Source organism: Macrobrachium nipponense, chromosome 2 (genome assembly GCF_015104395.2).
Source record: "Macrobrachium nipponense isolate FS-2020 chromosome 2, ASM1510439v2, whole genome shotgun sequence".
NCBI lineage: Eukaryota > Metazoa > Arthropoda > Malacostraca > Decapoda > Palaemonidae > Macrobrachium > Macrobrachium nipponense.
In genome coordinates, this window is record NC_087201.1 from 57,987,140 (window position 1) to 58,007,139 (window position 20,000).

The 20,000-nt window shown below is 37.3% G+C and overlaps 1 protein-coding gene across 3 annotated transcripts in view; it reads right to left on the reverse strand.

Moving 5' to 3' along the window:
* LOC135220610 (TM2 domain-containing protein almondex-like) overlaps positions 1-20,000 on the reverse strand; it is a 245,560-nt gene that overhangs the window by 206,730 nt on the left and 18,830 nt on the right. For 2 of the 3 annotated variants that reach the window (XM_064257915.1, XM_064257913.1), the window contains exons 2-3: positions 13,006-13,038; positions 12,846-12,970 (exon numbers count right to left, since the gene is read on the reverse strand). In XM_064257915.1, coding sequence (XP_064113985.1) covers positions 12,846-12,921 — 76 coding nt within the window. In that variant the 5' untranslated portion in view covers positions 12,922-12,970; positions 13,006-13,038. Of the gene's footprint in view, positions 1-12,845; positions 12,971-12,997; positions 13,039-20,000 lie in introns of all 3 variants that reach the window. The other variant, XM_064257914.1, reaches the window with a different exon arrangement.

The window sequence follows — 20,000 nt, forward strand, 5'->3', positions numbered from 1 at the left end:
TGTTAGTATAGCATTACCTAGCAGAAAGTATTAATGTCTCCCTTTCTCTCATTCCAGAAGTCATGACAGTTGGGGATCTCCCCCTCATCCCCGGCCAGTTGTGGAGGAGGGGACCAGGCCCCCCCACCCCCAACCTTCCCTACCAAGTGTACCAACCTTAAGGAAAAAACATATTTCTTCTTAACTGTTAGGAACATATTAAAGCCATTGCGGAGGAATGTCATTCTTTAAAGGTTATAACGAGACGTGACCGATGCCTTTCGCATTTCGCTGCGGATGTTTTCCTCCGTCAAATCTCTCGGCAAACCTTCTTTTATGAATAAGTTTCTGTTAGGCTTCAAATAAATGATTCCGCATATTAACATCTAGTAACAACCTGAACCACTGCCAATCCGTTACTTCAAATGCCAGTTATTGCCATGTTTTTTCCAGTCCATTTAGTGAGGCAGAAAGCTTTAATAAAATTAAATGGGGAATATAATCTCCATTTAAGCCCTGAAACGTTGCTTACTTGTGCACCATGAAATGTACCACTCTGCTGGGTCCTCTGTGCTTATATTGGGTGAAAATGGTAGTTAATATATACTTGTTTAACTTTTTAAAACCTTTTTTACCAATTTACAAAGACAACTCAATGTTACCTTTCTATTTACTTCAACTAAACTAGTTCGAGCTACTACTTTTAAAAGCCAGTATTGCCAATAATTTTCTGCCTTCCTTCGATGGCTCGAAATGGAAATTAAGATACCACTTCTCTCTTTTCCCAAGGTCACCAATAGATGACCACCTCCCTCGCCACCCCTTTTTCTACAAAGATATTTGCAGTGGACACTACAACTAATGAACAGGACATCAGTAAATACTTTATTTTCAGAAAACCTTAATAAAGCACAAACAGCACACTAAGCATTTCTTTATTACACAAATGAATAACAGTGATAAAGTTACATATGACACTGAAAATAACTAAAATTCCATAGCCTCTATAAAGCAGGATTTGAGTACTTAACAGTTATGAAATATAGAACATTTTTTGTAATAATCTCAAACGCAACATGAATACTAAAGTGCAAATATGACGACATTGAATATTCTTTTAGTGCTAAAGATTTTAAATATTGTTTAAAATACACGAAATGCTTGACACAATATAGTAATAAAATATTGTAGCTTATTTTATTGCTTGGTATACTCCTCCGCCTGTTCACCTTCAATAACAATTAGATTAAAATGTAAATTCAAAATTCGGCGTCGCATTTACAGTTCGGAACACTTAAAAACACAAAGCCGACCAAACTAATAACAAGCCACGGGAAACTTCAGTGCCGACCTAGACTGTCATAGCGCTCCCTCGCCCGCTTGATGAGGAATGACGACATGCAGATCCCCAGAATCTGTATAAATGCCAAGCCAGCAATCACTCCACCAATAGCTCCGACGTTACTCTTCGCAGCATCGTAAAGGGCTTGGTAACACCCTCCCGAGTGAATTTTAGGAACGACAAAGCCACTTCCACTTGACAGAGACCTAAAAATATTATGGCCACAATCAGGCCTTTCTGAAACACAGCAAGAGTCGGGGACACCGCGGACATGAGCACCATATGGCGTGTTCTTCCAGTCGAGGTAGCTCATCACTCCACAACACCTGTGCTTGTGTTGCATATCATTCCAAAGCACTGTGGGAAGAGCCTTTGGGTCTTTGTAATGACTCATCGTTTCATTCAAGTTCTTCTGGACGAGCTTTTCGATGTCATGTCGCAACACAGCTACGGTGATGACGGCAGCAATTTCGCACAGCAGTATCGCAATCATCAAACCTATGTAGATCCACAGCATGATGACACTGTCTCTCTTTGCCCCGCAGCAGCCAAAGAAAGACACGACCAGGATGATGGCACCGAGGATGATTAGACCTATGGCAGGAGTCTGATACTGGCCCTCGAAAAACTGGATGTATTGGCGGAAAAACCCTTGAGCAACCCCGCCAACTGCTATCAATGCGAGTCCTGACAGACAGAAAATCAGGTTGAAGGAAAAGACGAGATACTTGACAGCCAATGTTCCACAACCTCCCATTTTAGAATCTGCCATGATGGTGCTTCAACGTGAGGACCTCGCCAAACACTGACAGTAAAACGACCCCGTAGAGTAGAACTTCGTTTGTCAACTCGGGCTGGTTTGCAGCGGTGTTTGGGTATTCCGTTCCTTTACATGGCCCTATTTGAGAAGGTAAACAAGCTGACAACAGTCTATTTAGAGCTCAAGGGTCAAATTTAGGAATTTTACTTTGGAGCTGAAGGTAATGACATAATGAAGAGCTCACGTTACAATGGACATGACTAACGAGAGCCTTCGACAAGACATGTGACAAGCAGTAACTACTGAAACACACTCCGAAAGCAACGTTTGCGACAACAATCAAAATAATGTCAACAAATACACCTGTAGCACCTTTCTGAGAGACAAGAGCAACGACTAATGTCACTGGAAAGGTATGCGAACATCCACAACTAACAAATAAGAGGAAAACTAAGCAAGATGCCGTGATTACCCTAATATGCTTCTAACATCACGAAAAAAAACTTGACCAGTAACCATCAGTCATCCATAATCATAGCAATCTATAACATAACAATCTCCAAAGCATTGCTTCACAACGAAGGCATAACTCTGTCTGTCTGTCTGTCAACAAAGGCATAACTGCATGTCTGTCTGTAATCACAAAAAAACAGAAGCCATGTAAAGCACTGAAAGAAACATTATCAAATATATACGAGAGGACAAAATAATGGATTAAAAGGAAGGCAGAGTGACAATGACCATGAAATCGAAAGGTACCCTTGAAGGTGCCATCTCTGTTACACTTGAGATTTGAATCGGAAAACATTAGACCTCTTAATTATCACCTCGAATATTCTTTGTGATGTAAAGATGAATAACACTGAATATTATTCATGAGACTGTTTTAGCAGTTCCATACTATTCTAGCATGAGCAACTCTTCATCTAAAATCCACTTAACAAAAAGAGTAATAAAAATCATTATCATATATGTGCGCACAACGTACATATCCATCAATTAAGCTTTCAGGATGACGCGTGAATATGTATTTTCATAAAAGCATTCTATTAGACAGACAGGTATGTCCATATATAGATAAAGATTTAAGAAAATATACTCAAAATTTGTATTAATATTCTTAAAGCTACGTTTCATGTGCGTATAACCCTTGCGTATGATAGCATCGACTTTGTAGAAATCCTTGAAGCCTCTGTCATTCGTTCCGTCCATATCGCATCCCATGATGAGGAATTCTCTCCTTTTAAATTTAATGGCAAAATTGCCGATTGAATTCAATGGAATATAGAATTTGGGCTAAAGATCAAGCACTGGAACTTATGAGGTCATTCAACGCTGAAGACCTATGGGGTCATTCAACGCTGAAAGAGAAATGGACAGAAAAAGGTTTGAAAGGCGTAAGAGGAAAGCCTCGCAGTTGCTCTATGAATCAATTGTTAGGAGAGGGTGGAAAGTAATATGGAATAAAGAGAATATGAAAGGAGGTACAGTAAAAGGAACGAAAGGGACTGCAGCTTGGGGACTAAGGCACACTGCAAAGAACCTTTACAGAGTGCCAGAATACGTTGGTTTTGCCTCTCGCCTCAACTACACATCCCTCGGTTCCGAGCTTTCTTTCAATCAGAGTTGATCTTCGGCTCGTAAACGCGGAAATTCTCATTTCAGTGACCCGACCTTTGCCTGGAGGCTGATGCAGGCATTGCATGGTGGCCTCAGAATTGCCAGATGTTCAATAATGGCCAAAGCTAAAATGCTGGATAGTATATTGTGTCAATAATATACACATCCTGGTTGTAAATATATGTCTTTGCCATACACTTCCTGCTTATTTGCCTGAGTCTGCATATCTACATTCATATCCCTATTGTTTTCAAAGTCTAATAAACTAAAAAAAAAAAAACTATTAAACTAGTTTCATAGCATACGCAACATCAGCTGTACCAATCGTGAAACTATTTTATTTGTGTAAACTGCAAGAAATGAAAAAAAAATTCTTTCCTGAAAGTATAAGTTACATATTCTCAATTTTTTCGTTCTCCGAAGTCTCTGCTGGAATTCGAGTCATTTGATAAAAATGGTTAGAGTGCAAGAGTAAAAACATTTCATAATGTTTTGTTATTGTGTTTGATTAAGTCAGGATGGAACTGGCACGGGCTCTTGCTCCTTGAACTCTTCGTAGGTGAAGTTAAAACCAGGTGAGACGAAAAGGAAGCTTGGTCAATAGGAAAAAAGTGAAGTACAGTCGAAACTGAAACAACTGTGAACCTTACACTATCCATCAGTGAAAATTGATAGATTAATAGAAGTAAGTATTGGTCTAGTCATGGATTCTCCGAAGGAAAAGGAAAAGGGTTTTTAAAGTCTTGGTAGAGAACATTTTTTTCTATGTAGGGAAAATTTTTTTCTATAAGGAAATATACAAGAACTTTTATTAAAATATTCAACAGACTTCAAAGTTCAGATTAAGTGGAAGACAGGGGAATGTTAGTTTATTTACACTCATAAAATACTGAGGAAGAGGAGGAGGAGCAGGAGCAGGAGCAGGAGCAGGAGCAGGAACAGGAGCAAGAACAAGAGCAGCAGCAGCAACAGCGAGGGTAAGAAATAATCTACGAGCAATGAAACCCAGATTTCAGTAACTGCTTAAGTGATAGTTAGAACTATAGTTACGTAGTTTCGGTTTACTTGTGAGAGCAACCTGAAACAGATATAGGAAGGTATCTGAGTTGGAGGAAAAGAGTTGTCACTATTCTTAATAAAAACAACAGTTCAACTATTTATAAAGAAGGAGAGTGGATTTAGAGCAAGGTAATAAGATGCATACAAATTCATCCTGTTAGGTTGGGGGCGTGCCTTCCTTAGCGTGTTCATTCTGCCTTATCCTTTCATTCTACAGCACTCATTCCGAGTTGGCAAATAACATATGAGATATGACTAGGAAGTATATCACTCTCCAGTTGTATGAAATAGCTTCAACTCCAAAAATAATCAAATGGCAGGCGACTGCTCAGACAGATAAAAACGTATCGCATATCAGCACCTAAGTATGTGAGAGTTATTTCCAGCCGACCTCGTGGCCTTCTACCCTTAAAGATTTAGATAAAGTTGCAAAAGTCATTACTGCTCAGTACTCGTGACTTGACACTGAAATGCGAGGGGCCCTCGATGAATGGCATGTAGCTATCCTCAGTACAAGACAGGACATCCCATATTAATGGTTTACAAGTTTTGCATCAGCTTCAAACACCGAGATGATGAACACGTAAATCTTGATATTCGTCACAGCTATGAGAAGACAACATGCCGTCTGATGAAAAACCACTCAGCCCAACACAGGTAGGACCCAATTAATAGATGAGTGTGATACCTATCCCGGTTCTTATGCTATGACCGTGGATGCCCCGGTGGACTATGTTGGTAAGTCTACCGTTTATCTTTGGAGTAGATATGGATATCCTGCCACGTCCATATTGACGCATATAGTATTTACTCTTCAAAAAGCACCCAAAAGTATTAATATTGACATCCTATAGCTATATTCCGAAACATAAAAATAGTGAAAAGACCGCTGATTGTAAATCAAGACGTCAGTGCTCAAGTCAAAATTGAATTTCAACAAATGCGCGCCAGCATGAACAACTACGGTATATATTCCCAAACCGATATAACACTTTATCGTTTGTTGGAGCAGATGGATTTTGATTATCTAATTCAAGAGAGGCCACTTTCTCTCTTCATGTATGTATTTGACAAATTCATATAAAAACGCCGAGGAGCCACACGACAGCGTGGCTGCTTCACTTTTATTAGGACGTTAACTCGCAAATAATGGCAAACATTCAAATGTGCAGAGATGAAAAAATAAAGATAGAAACAGAAAGCTTTATGGACTCAGTTTAGATGGCCGTGTTATTTTCTTTTTCATTTTATTTTACATAAGAATAGATGAAAGGCAAAACTGAAAAGGGCACTTTCTACTTTTTTATACCCATTTCAGATAAGTATTACGCTTCATGTAACTTTTGGAGCTTGTTTGCCTGTTTCCTGCACTCAATCTGATTCCGCCGACAGCAATAATAACAACAAAAATCGAAATATGACGGTTGCCGGTCGAAACATTAAATACCTCTCACTTTGACCTTTTGATTAAAAATGTTACTTTAAATATATGAAATTAACTTAAATTCGCTTTTGATAAACCGACCCTGCACGTCTCTTCCTCAATCGTGCAAAATATTGGTATACGGAGTCTTTCAAGATTTCCGGAGTGTCACCTATCCTGACGATATTAATGTTCTCTTATTACGCCATTTTTTTTAACAGTCTCCCCCCGGTACGTCATCAGTAGTTGGTCTGCATCTTGAATTGTTATATAAAAATTTGAGTCTTTTTACATTTCTTATTCTCTCTCTCTCTCTCTCTCTCCATTTTTACCCCAATATGCAATCTCCAGTTTAAGGGAGTGTGAATGAGAGCAGAGTCATGTAACGTCATTCTTTTTGCTAAAATAATGCTACTGCTCCCCGAACTGGTCAGCAGCCACGAAATGCGAAATAACACCGCCCAGATTTAAATTTAAATGCCAAAGGTTGTATTTAAATTCAAATGTGCCGAAGGGGCATGTCAAGCCCTCAGTAATTGCTACATAGGTCGCACCATTGCCACTCAACGACGACGATTACAGGCTCACCGCAACCAAGGGGCTGTATTCCAGTATTACGTAGACAACCACGACCGGAAACCAAAATTTGAAGAATTATAAAGAAGCCCAGATCCACAGATTGCAAATAGCAGAAATCGTAAGTATAAATTAACAACGGCCTTTTTTTAAACGTACAAAGAACGCGGACTTCATCTTCCCTTCTTCAAGGAAATCCTGCGACATTTGTGAGAATAAACAGGGAGAGACGCGCGACAGAATACCCCCGAATGCGACAGAACACACCAACAATGGAAGCGACCAAAACCATCAGCCAGAGACGGAAATGAGGCCCCTTTCTCACCCCCACCGCTGCTCGCCGTGGAATATGCCGTGTCCTGCGGAACGAGAGAAGGCCCTTGCTGCCGCACAGACTACAAACAGGAGAATGGGACCCGCTGACCAACAGATATACATCACTCCTGTCAGTTATGTCAATTTGTATTCTAGTCCTGAAGACTCCACTGGTAGGTGGGGATACTGTAAGGACAACGCTTTTTGCTTAAATGTGCAGATGTAGTTTTCTTGTCCGCGTTGTACCTCATATCTTTATATTAGTACTTTGCGGCCTTGCCGCCGACATATCATTCACATATGTTAACTCAATATAGCAAATAATATTCATGTAAATTAGCATGTCAAGAAACAAATCCGGATCGGATCGTGTCATTTTTGTGTCAGTGTCGGCACGCACTACATATCCGTCCGCACACCTATTTATAACCTGAGCTCACCTGTAAATAAATGCCAACGGCCCCACCACGTTGAAAGCTGCTGACATAAGGTCAGCTTAATAAAAAACAACAGTAAATAAATTATCAGTACCTGACTACCTCTCTCTCTCTCTAAACCTTACAATACGACCCGTCGACTATAATAAACAAATAGAAATGGGAATCATTTTTCTTGGTTCTCAGGAGCTTGGCTAGCAAAAAATATTGACTGATTCAAAGTTTAGGTAAAAAGATAGTCCCTGCAAATAATGCCATTAACTTCAATAGGAATTGCGCGCGTGTATGTATATATATATATATATATATATATATATATATATATATATATATATATATATATATATATATATACTCTTGTAAACTGTATAAAATACGATCTTTCCAGAATGTTATGCCATGTTACTGATTTTTCTTTATACAGATATTGCATAGTTTAAAATGTTATTTATCGTAACAACAACTACTGAAATATCGTATGTAACGTATGTTAGATATCACAATTCAGAATTAATAATACATTTCTCAATAATAACGTAAGAGACAGAGAGAAGATTTTATCATCCAAACTACCATGTGTTCTGAAGTTGTCATCGAACAATAAGTACCAGCATTGACAGTCGAGATAAGGGAAGGCTCCCGCTCGTTCGTCTGTTTACTAAACACGTCGAGCATATGATTTATTGTATCGACCGCGTTGACATCTTATGAAAAGCTTTGTCCAAAACGTTTTGCCTTACGTCACGTACGACTTTATGAGAATTACTGGGAGTAATTATTGCAGAAAAATAATGGCTATTATGTCATTTAAACTCTGATCAGTCCTCAACGCATCCATTTTGGCCCAAAACGTTTTGCATTTAATGACATTATCCTTTTTTTACTTGAATGATCTACGGGGTCTTGTTTTTAACTGGAGATAAAATTTACATTCACAGTGAGGCCGAGATATGTGTGGTGTATATTTAAAAAGAGACTCTCTCTCTCTAGATCCATTTAGTAACATTTTTACAACAACGCAAATTGTTTCTTTATCGGTCACTCTATTATCTGATTCTGAAATCTATACAAGTATTACAGTGAGTTTAGTGAATTTCAAGCAGCTGCATTTTGGGTAATCTTGTGAAAGCTTGTGTAAGGTAAAGTGAATTTTACAAGTTTAACCATGTTTTAAACCTATATTTTGAAGTTTTAACAGGTATTATTCAAACAGAGTTGATTTTTGTGTGTTATTTAAATTAATTTGTGTTTAGTAGACCAGTCAAATAAGGATTTTTTAGTGAATTTATTTCATTTTACACTTTTCAGTTTTTTGTGTTTTTGTATGTTCTTCTGTTATCAAATTGTTTACTTGAATTTTTTTCACATCTCACTGTTTTTTGATAATTTAACTTTTGTTTAATAATCTGATTCATTAATCAAGTCTTGTGTTTTTTCTCAAGTAAAAGTAATTTTTCTTCAAAATAAGATTGCAAATTTTTATTATAAATTTTGAATTAATAAAAAATTGTATTTAAAGTTTTACTATAGCTTTTCATTTATTAACCACCAGTGGTAGGAATTAACACATGTAAATACACTAGAGATTGTGTTTTTCTTCTTCAGTTTTTTCTGAAAGGACTCTGATTGGGGAGACAGTTACAGTTTTTTGATAGAGTGATGCCCTTTTAATTAACTTTAGCCTATATGAATACCTCACAATTGTTTTGATAAACTTTAATATATTTTGATACCTCACATTGCTGATAACTTTTTTAAGGAATCGCTGTTGAGTTTAGAGTACTCAGCCCTACTTTATTTATTATGAGAGTTCAGGTATCTGGCTGTAATGAGGTAAGTTTTGAATTGTATGATTGGTAAGTGTAATAAGCAGGTATTTAGAACACATTGTGACAGATTAAATTGGTGCCCAGACCCGGGAACAAAACAAAATATCACTCTGGTTTATGATATATACATGTGGTTTAAGGAAATTTTGATAGGAGAGTGACTACATAGTTGTTATAGCATTGTATTGCGAGAATTGTTTGGTTGAGTAACTCAGAGAAAATGGTTCTGTTCAATGATCAGGAATTTTTAGCAACTCCTTCCATCCAGGTATTGTCTGAATCTAGGTTGACTTTAGCAGGATGGATTACTTTAGCCATGGCCTGTGGTGGTAAAGTGTCTAATAGTATGATTAAGGCACCAGTAAAATGTATTGCAATACAAGCATTGATGGACTGGTAAAATAGACCGAGAGTTGGGAACGGTACAAGTATTACTGAGCGAAGCTGAGACAGAGTTTATAAACAGGCAACAGCAAATAATACCTATGTTGAGTCTGAGGGTGAAAAGAAAGAGAACACTGATGTAGACAGAGTTTAGAGGCATAGCTGCAGAAGAAAGCTTGATTAAGTTGAAAATACAAGCAGAAAAAGAAAGAGGAAAGAGAAGAAAACTTTATTAAGTTGAGAATGGTGGCAGAAAGAGAAAGAAGACAGCTGATAAAGAAAGAGAGGACAGAGAGAAGAGAGAAAGAAAAGAAAGAGAGAGAAGAAAAAACAGCAGAAGAAGAAAAAGAGGAAAGGGAGAAAGCAAGATATGAAGGAGATACAGAATTGATAAATGCTCGCTCCACATTACCTTTGACACCTTCTAACCCTACCCAAAGTAGTCAAGCGCCTGTATTTGATGTAGTAAGAGTGCAGAAGTTGATTCCCAAATTTACAGAAGGTCCAGATGAGCTTTTTGATCACTTTGAAAAAGTGGCTTCAGGTATGGGATGGCCGTAAGATAAATAGGTAATTGTTACAAAGTGTCTTGATTGGTAAAGGGAGAAGTACCTACGTAACATTATCAGCTGACCAGTGTAAAGATTACAAGTTTACCAGATGACCCCTGAGTATTATAATGAAAGATTCAGATCTTTTAGAAAAGATGAGAAGATGACCTTTTTGGACTGTGCCTACAAAGTGGGGTGTTTCAAACGACGGTTGGAGGCTGCTATGTTAAATCTATAGATGAACGTGAAGAGTTAGTAGTTTTAGAACAATATGTTAGATGAATTCCTGAACACATAAGAGCCTATTTGAGAGAGAGAGAGAGAGAGAGAGAGAGAGAGAGAGAGAGAGAGAGAGAGAGAGAGAGAGAGAGAGAGAGAGAGAGAGAGAGGTTAAGAAACTTGACAAAGCTGCTAATCTGAGTGAAGATTATAACTTTATTATAAGTAGCAAGCGCAACCATCCATAATGTCAAGTACCAGAACCAACAATGCACAGGTTTAGGTCTCATCCAAATTTTAGGAACAATCAGTTCCTTAGTTTTTGCTGAAGTGACCCTGAGTGGGGAGTTAGTTACAGTTGTTTCATCGAGTGAAGCCCTTTAATTAACTTTTAGCATATATGAATAGCTCACAATCGTTTTGATAAACTTTAATATATTTTGATACCTCGCATGGCTGATAACTTTTTTTAAGGGATCACTGTTGCCTTTTAGAGTATTCAGCCGTATTTTATTTGTTATGAGAATTCAGGTATCTGGCTGTAGTTAGGTAACTTGGAATTGTAGGATTGGTAAGTGTAATAACCAGGTATTTGGAACACATCGTGACGATATATATATATATATGTATATATATATATAATATATATATATATATAGATATATATATATATATATTATAGTGTGTATATGTAACGTATTTTTTCACACACCTGGACATTATTTATATTCACGAATATTAAGCTACAAATTTCGTTCAATATCAAATCCAGTCAACTTTGGAATAAATACCAAAGGAGAATTTACAAGTAATAAGCAACCCGTCAAAAAGTGGACGCGAACCACCGGATGTTTGGAGATCAACTTTCCAGTAATCCTGACCACTGGGATCTCCTGGTGACGGATCGCTTATCACTTATAAATTCCCCTTCGGTATGTAATCCCGAATTTTAGTGAATTTTATATGACACGAATCAGTTCATATTAATCCTTGTACCACTCAACACAATAAAAATGAAGAAGAAGAAAGGGGGTCGGAGGGGGGGGGGGGTGGGGGGGGGTGAGTTGACAGCGGCAAAAGAATGATGGTGGGGGATGAAGATGACACAACAGCAACTGATTTCCGGTCCTTCGTCATGAGTGATTCCTAAGACTGATGTTATCAGACCACAGCGGTGCGATTTTGTCTGACAGGGTAGACACCAGGGTGATGGAAAAGTCGAAAACTACAAATTGAAATCAAAGAAATATAGTGTATACATCAAAATAAGAGATATGATACTAATACATTACCAGTAATTCAAGCAAATGATTACTGACTTTTGATGTTTAATTGCGACACAGCGTCAAGTTCGAAAGCGCTAAATAAGTAATCAACAACTATTCCCCCAAAACAATGAAACTCAACAAAGTTTCTTCGGAGCAATCAATTTTTCTGTACAGCATATAATGCTGTATGAGCCTCGGCCCATGAAACTTCCAGTCACGGTCCGGTGGTGGCCTGTCATATAGCGTTGCCAGATGCCTGACCTTGGATAAGTTTAACCTTAAATAAAATAGAAAAAACTTCTGAGGCTAGAGGGCTGTAATGTATGTTTGATGATATGAGGGTGGATGATCAACACACCAATTTGCAGCCTCTAAGTCTCGCCTCAGTAGTTTTGAAGATCTGAGGGCGAACAGAAAAAGTGCGGACGGACAGACAAATAGCCATCTCAGTCATTTTATTTTACAGAAAACTAAAAAGCATCTTAAAACAATACATTGGGAAAATACTGGAATTCAAACTTTGGGTCATAAACTCAGCACGTCCCTATCAGCTAACAGTCCGGAGGTCCACACTAGGCTTCCTATCCCATTTCACCTTACAAGCCGCCTTAAGGCAATAGTCTTTAGTGTTATAAGTTATCTTACTCTGAACAATTCAACAAACTTTTTGTTTTTCCCATGTATGTGCTCGGTTTCCTCTCCTGTCAGACGTCTGTGCAAGGTTTCCCAAAATATTTGCAGTAGCTTTCCAATGGAAAAAAAAATCTTTTCGTCGACATTATTTTATTAAGTAACAAAAAACGATTACAGAGATTTTTTTTTTTTTTTTTTTTTACATTTTTTTCCTTTTTAATTTGCAAAAATAGAGACGCTTCTCTTCGAAAAAGTCTGTGAAGTCCGGTGAATTGGGAGCCGTGGTTCGATGATCGCTGTGAAAGCGAAGACCTTCCATTTCATGAAATAACGCTTCACCGAAAAGCACGTAGGCGTCTCCTACACTAAATGGAAAACATTTTCCTAATTCTCTATGTGCTCTGGAAAGACAAATTCTCCATTGGTAAGCAAAATGTGTTAGATACTCACCAGCCGCATTATTGTACGAGAATGTCAACGAAAGGAAATATCCAGATACAAAAGGACACTGCAGAGGTATAAACATTCCATTGTTCTTGAATCAATCTAATAAATACGTGACACTACAGACATAATGGATTCGCTGAATGGTAAGTACTCACGGTGTCATTGGATTCCGGCGCCACTCAGCTGGAGTTTCGTTCTGAAAAGACAAATAAAGAAAATGGGTTCTGAATTTAAGGTTAAACTAAACATAATTAACCAATATATACATGATACTATATCCCATATAATATATATAATATATATATATATATATATATATATATAAATAAATGCCACGAAGGAAAAATAAACGAAGGAGTCTGCAAGATCTTTCGACTTTAAAAGTCCTTTACTGAGCAGCTACTGACAAAAATACGAGAAAAGACAATACAAGAAGGTTCGTATAACGACAGATAGGGATTATAAAGGGATTAGTACCTAGAATCCGACACACCTGGAAGATAAGAAACCTTCCCAAACAAGCATAAACAATGGGTGCAATTAAAGGTTTAAGACAATCATCTCACATACAATCTCCAGATAATTAAAGGATTATAGGTGACAGCTATTCGGAACTTGGTAAAACACAAAAACCCTGTTCACAAAACATGACAGATATACATTACAACAAAATTTAATAACTCTAAGGCAACTGATTTTTATTTAAGTCAGTAATTATATCTTTGAGGTCATTCTTAAACATGTTAAAGATACAAGGGTCTAAATGAAAAAGGCCACGACTAACATTGAAATTACAATGAAAAGTAAGTTGTATTAAAGCAGATTCTAAAAGATTTCGTGATAAGACATCTCTTGACCATGCAATTACTGAACTATCAATCCAATTAATTCGGTGGTTGTTTTCACTTAAATGAATGAATAATGCATTAGACATTTGTTATAATAAAGCCCACAAAAAGTTTTATACTGTAAATAACACACAGAAAGAAAATTCTAAGAACATTCTCAGTTTGCCTTATTTTAACGGATTTGAAACCATTAAACTATATTTAAAAGCTTTTAATGTCAACCTTGTTTTTTCCTATAATAACACACTAAAAAGAATGTTAATAAAAAATGGCCCCAGAGAAAGCAACAACATAATATATATATTCCATGTATGGATTGTCCTCATTCTATTCGGACAGTCCAGCAAAGGCTTAGAAGTGAGGCTAAGCCAGCATAAATACTCTGTAAAAACTGGCGAAAAAATCTAATGCATTATTCATTCATTTAAGTGAAAACAACCACCGAATTAATTGGATTGATAGTTCAGTAATTGCATGGTCAAGAGATGTCTTATCACGAAATCTTTTAGAATCTGCTTTAATACAACTTACTTTTCATTGTAATTTCAATGTTAGTCGTGGCCCTTTTCATTTAGACCCTTGTATCTTCAACATGTTTAAGAATGACCTCAAAGATATAATTACTGACTTAAATAAAAATCAGTTGCCTTAGAGTTATTAAATTTTGTTGTAATGTATATCTGTCATGTTTTGTGAATAGGGTTTTGTTTACCAAGTTCCGAATAGCTGTCACCTATAATCCTTTAATTGTCTGGAGATTGTATGTGAGATGATTGTCTTAAACCTTTAATTGCACCCATTGTTTATGCTTGTTTGGGAAGGTTTCTTATCTTCCAGGTGTGTCGGATTCTAGGTACTAATCCCTTTATAATCCCTATCTGTCAGTTATACGAACCTTCTTGTATTGTCTTTTCTCGTATTTTTGTCAGTAGCTGCTCAGTAAAGGACTTTTAAAGTTAAAAGATCTTGCAGACTCCTTCGTTTATTTTTCCTTCGTGGCATTTATCTTATTTATGGATTTATCACGTTCCTAACTTCGTGATTCAGTTATTATATATATATATATATATCTCAAAAAATCACCATAACGTGACTGGAAAATCTCAAGTAATCAAAGTCCACAATTATGTAAAATGTGTATTAAAAATACATAAAAGGACGGGAGCTTTCGTCTACTTGATCAGTAGACCTCATCAGCCGTACTGATTTTTCTTTTCAAAATTATATACAAAAAAGTTACGAAGGACAGGCAGGACTCTGGAAACGTCTCCGAGGGAGATAACCACCAAAACAAACTCTCTTAATTATGTTATTCCCTCGTTCAAATGTCTGGCCAAAAGACGAGCCGATCGTCGTGGTTGAACTACCTCCTCTGTGTGTTCGGCTGTTCCCTCGTCCAAAACTTCTGCATCGGCACCTGCAATGGGGGTTCTTCCTTCCAATGCCTGGGCAGGAGAAAGAGAGACAACCTGGGCAGTAGGAGTGGTGCAAACAACGTCTGTTCTAATATTTACAGTTTTAAGAACCAAATAATTTAAAAATGCATCCTCTTGGGTAAATGATTTGTTAAAATCAAACACGTTTAAAATATTAATAAGAGCCCCTTCAACTACTCTGCGTCTACTTGCGTTATTATCTTTGTAAATTACTCTCGCTCCTTCACCCAGTCAATTACATGCCCTAACTCTAACGTATGTCTGGCAACTGAACTATATTTCGATCCCAACCTACATGATCGCTTATGTTCCTCTAATCTTTACCTAATCCCCTGCCAGATTCCCCATAATAACCCTTATGCAATCTTTACACGGTACCACATAAACTCCAACGTCATCTTTCCTTTCTTTTTCATGATTCCTAATCAACTTGATTTTAACGAGGTATTATACCTAAAAGCTAAATCCAACCTATTTTCCCTATTCTGTTTTAATAAATGTTGCACCCTTTCCAAACTATGATGATAAGGAAGCGGAAATACACTGACTACTTTTGAATTCATATTTTCCCGGTCGGTGGATTATAAAAGTTTTTTCTAGCTTTGTTAAACGCTTGGTCATAAAATATTTTGGGTATCCCAGTCTCGTGAAAACCTCTCTTATATGTTTCATTTCCTTGTCTATGTACTGTGGATGCATTTTTAAATTATTTGGTTCTTAAAACTGTAAATATTAGAACAGACGTTGTTTGCACCACTCCTACTGCCCAAGGTTGTCTCTCTTTCTCCTGCCCAGGCATTGGAAGGAAGAACCCCCATTGCAGGTGCCGATGCAGAAGTTTGGACGAGGGAACAGCCGAACACACAGAGGAGGTAGTTCAACCACGACGATCGGCTCGTCTTTTGGCCAGACATTTGAACGAGGAATAACATAATTAAGAGAGTTTGTTTTGGTGGTTATCTCCCTCGGAGACGTTTTCCAGAGTCCTGCCTGTCCTTCGTAACTTTTTTTGTATATATATATATATATATATATATATATATATATAAAGAATTGAAAATTACAAGACCTCTAAAATAGCAATAAACAACTGGATTAAACCAAATTTCCAATTATCTCATAAACGCATTATTTTCAGCCTAAGACTATAACCAAAGATTATTGAAAGTGATAGAAAATCACGATGAACGCAGCCGTATTTTGTTTTGCAGTAATTATGTGGCATTTGAGCGAAGCTGCTCTCAGTTTCTCGAATGTTCATATGGAAACATGAATACTTAATTAGAACGTCTAAAGTTGGGTACGATGGCGGGGGGTGGAAAGATGAGCGGGAAATTGATCAAAGTGCCTAAATGGACAGGAACGGCATCCACCAGCACCAGATTCGTGGCATATTGAATAATTTGTTGATGAAACGAGCATCAGTAAAAGTTATGAGAGAAACATTCATTGCGTTCTCGAGGCGCTCCATCAAATATATACGGGTTGGAAAGACTTACGAAACCGTGACTCCGCGAGCGAACATCGTGACTTGTTTGTGCCCTTCATCTGGGAGGGTTTTCAACTCCTTGGCCATGAATAATCTCGCGTCTAAACAAATATGTTTTCCTTTTTCTGTTTCATTTTTCTACGCAGTATAAAGGCACGGAACATTTTATAAATGAATCTAAACATGTTGTCATACATTATCATAACCTAAATGGAAGAGTGAATAAGGGCTAATGTTTAGTCGTAATTACAAAATTAGTCAAGGGAATTTCAATCCGCTCTCATAAGATCAATGTCTATCAATTCGGAATTTCAATAGCCACGAAGGCCAAATTTTGCTAGCATTTAAATTTTCGAATGTTTCCTCTCTTTCCTTTCCCCTTTTCCACGTTTTAGTCTTTTGATTATTCATCTTTTGAACAATTACAACGGCATAAACAAAGCCCAAACGAATATCATATAACGAGAGATACTATTTTTCAGTTCTCGCCCTTGTCCGTCATGGAAGTGAAGTCTGGATTTTGTATGCAAATAAAAGAAGAGTTAAAAATGCGCCGAGTTTTCTGTACAGCGTATAATGTATGAACCACGGACCATGACTCTTTCAGCCACGGCCCGGTGGTGGCCTGTCTTATACCGTTGCCAGACGCACGATCATAGCTAACTTTAAACGTCAATAAAATAAAAACTTCTGAGGCTAGAAGGCTGAAAATTTGTATGTTTGATCATTGGAAGCTGGATGATCAACTTACCAATTTGCAGCCCTTTAGCGCCATTAGTTTTTAGATCTGAGGGCGGACAGAAAAGTGCAGACACAGACAAATAGCCATCTCAATAGTTTTCTTTTAAAGAGAATTAAAAGGTTGGCACTAATGAGATAAAACGTTTGCTTGGTACACAGGGCATATGAAGAAGGAACTGGATGAGAAATGAGGAGACAAGGCGGAGTCGAAAAAAGGCCAGCAAAGCCGCAAGAAGTGTTCACACAAGTTCATTTTCATCCAAGATTATTTCCCTTCTTTTAACTTTCGTTCCACATTGGACCATCGATTTTTCTTAGAATTCAATTTTCATTTACATCCATTGCCTTCCAAACCTCTTAAGTTAAGCTTACTTCTCTTCTGTCAATTTCCCTTCATGTTTAAAATGACTTTGTATGGTAGAGTCGTAATATCTAATATTTAAGAAAGATACTCATGGGCCTTGATATTGCATATATAATATCTCAGTACAGTAGTAACGAAACTCTCTTACCTAAATTTGACAAGAAGGTCAGAAGCTTTGTACACGCACTAGGATACGGTTCATATTCTCTTTCTTCCACCTGACTTACTACCTTGTTTCGCAATGTTACTACTTTAAGGTTTTCCTCCTGTCACATCTTTCAAACCTTGCTGTCAATTTCCCTTTCAGCGCAGAATGACCTCATAGATCCAAGCGCATGGCCTTTGGCCTGAATTCCACAATGCAGTGCAGTACAATCCAAATCCAATCCAATTGTTACATGGGAAATTACCGCCGATGAAATTCGATCCTGTAAGCTACAGAAGTTTAAGATACAGAAGTTTAAGAGCCTAAAGAAATCAAGGTCTTTATTTATAAGATTTATGAACACAGTTTATAACACGGGGCATAAAAACAGCGATAAATATTGATTACCTTTCAGTGGGTTCATTACAACACGTACAATGTAACGAAGAATATTTCACTATCTGAACTTGGTCCCACATCATTCCTCTATATTTCCCATGACCAAACATGCATCAGAACCAATGCTATTAATGATGATGATGATGATGGTCGCAGTGCTTCTTATGAAATGATTCCTTTCCCTTTCAGTCTTTCTCTGAAGCAGGTTTCCAGTTATGCTTATTCTAGCCTGACCCTGTTATAAGGACACGCTCATGATTAACGAATTAGAGATCTTTCACATCACAGTAAGTTTTTCGTTCATTTAAAAACAACTCGGAAATATACTTGAAAGTGACAAAGTTCACAAATACTCACTTCTTCATACATATAGTTCAACAGGACATGAAATAAAAACAACAAACAAATTTCTCTTCATCAAACGTCACGCAGCGAGGTGGCAACGGAACTCCTAGACGTACATACCACGTAACTCGCACATCCCTCCGAAGAAAACACTGTTAAAAATACGATGCATAAAACTGAATTAGCGAGAACAAACTTGCTGGGACCGGGGATACCACAGGGCTTGCATTAAAAGAGACATAGGTTTAAACTTAAAATATACAATTAAGGCCGAAGACCAAGCAATGGGACCTATGAGGTCATTAGGAGCTGAAAGGAAAATTGAGAATAAAAGGTTACAAGGGTGTAACAGGAGGAAAACCTCGCAGTTGAACAAAGAAAAAAAATGTTAAAAGAGGGTGGAAAGTAAGATGGAAGAAAGAATGAACGGAGATACAGTAAAAGGAATGAAAGGAGTTACAGCTAGGGGTCGAAGTAATGCCTACATTGCAATGCGTGAGAGGTGCACTGGCGGCACTCAACCCTTCGGGACATAGATTTAAAAGGAGAAATGTGGAAGGTTGGAAAGGAATACCCAGGAGGCATATGAGGAACTAACATAACCAAGAGATTCTGAAAATCATAGGTAATAAATACCATGGATATGTTACCTATTAGGCAAAGACCTCAAAGGAAAGAAGAAAAAAAAGTAAAACGCTAAGCTCGATATCATTTCAAGTACTGGCTCTTGCTCTGTCATTACTAAATTCATAAAAACCTGGAAAGAACGCCTGGATGCAAACAGTGAAATGCTACACACTAATAATCAGTTTGATCAAGACAATGGAGCAGTGCTGAAGACGGACGAAATTGGGAAAAAATTAACACTTTCCATGAAAGAGAAAATTACTTCTTGGTCTCAAATGCTTCTCCTGCCCTACAAACTGCCTTCCATCATTTTGCAAATCTCGTTTTGTTTGTTATTTTGATGCTCCAAATCTGCTTCTGGGTCGGATGCTAACAACTGAATAACTAAAAAAAAAAAAAAAAAAAAAAAAAAAAAAAATTCTTTTTCGGTCATAGTTACTACTACTTATATAACATCCAAGGCTTTTTATCACCTTCCCTGTTTCCTATGACGTGTACTTATTTACTCTCGAGGTAATACTGGAAACAAAAACTTTTTTCGAGGTAGTGTGTGTGTATGTGTGTGTATTTTATTTTCTTTTCAAGTATTTTATGTCCCTTTTCCTTCAGCTTTATTGTATTGTTTCCAAGTAAAATTTCTTCCGTCCAAGGAAAAGGAACTCTGAGTTTGCATGTGTTTGCAGTTCACAAATCACTCCGAAAACAACAACAAAATGAGACCGACAGAAAATTCTGGTTTCGATATTGATGATAACGCAAAGTCC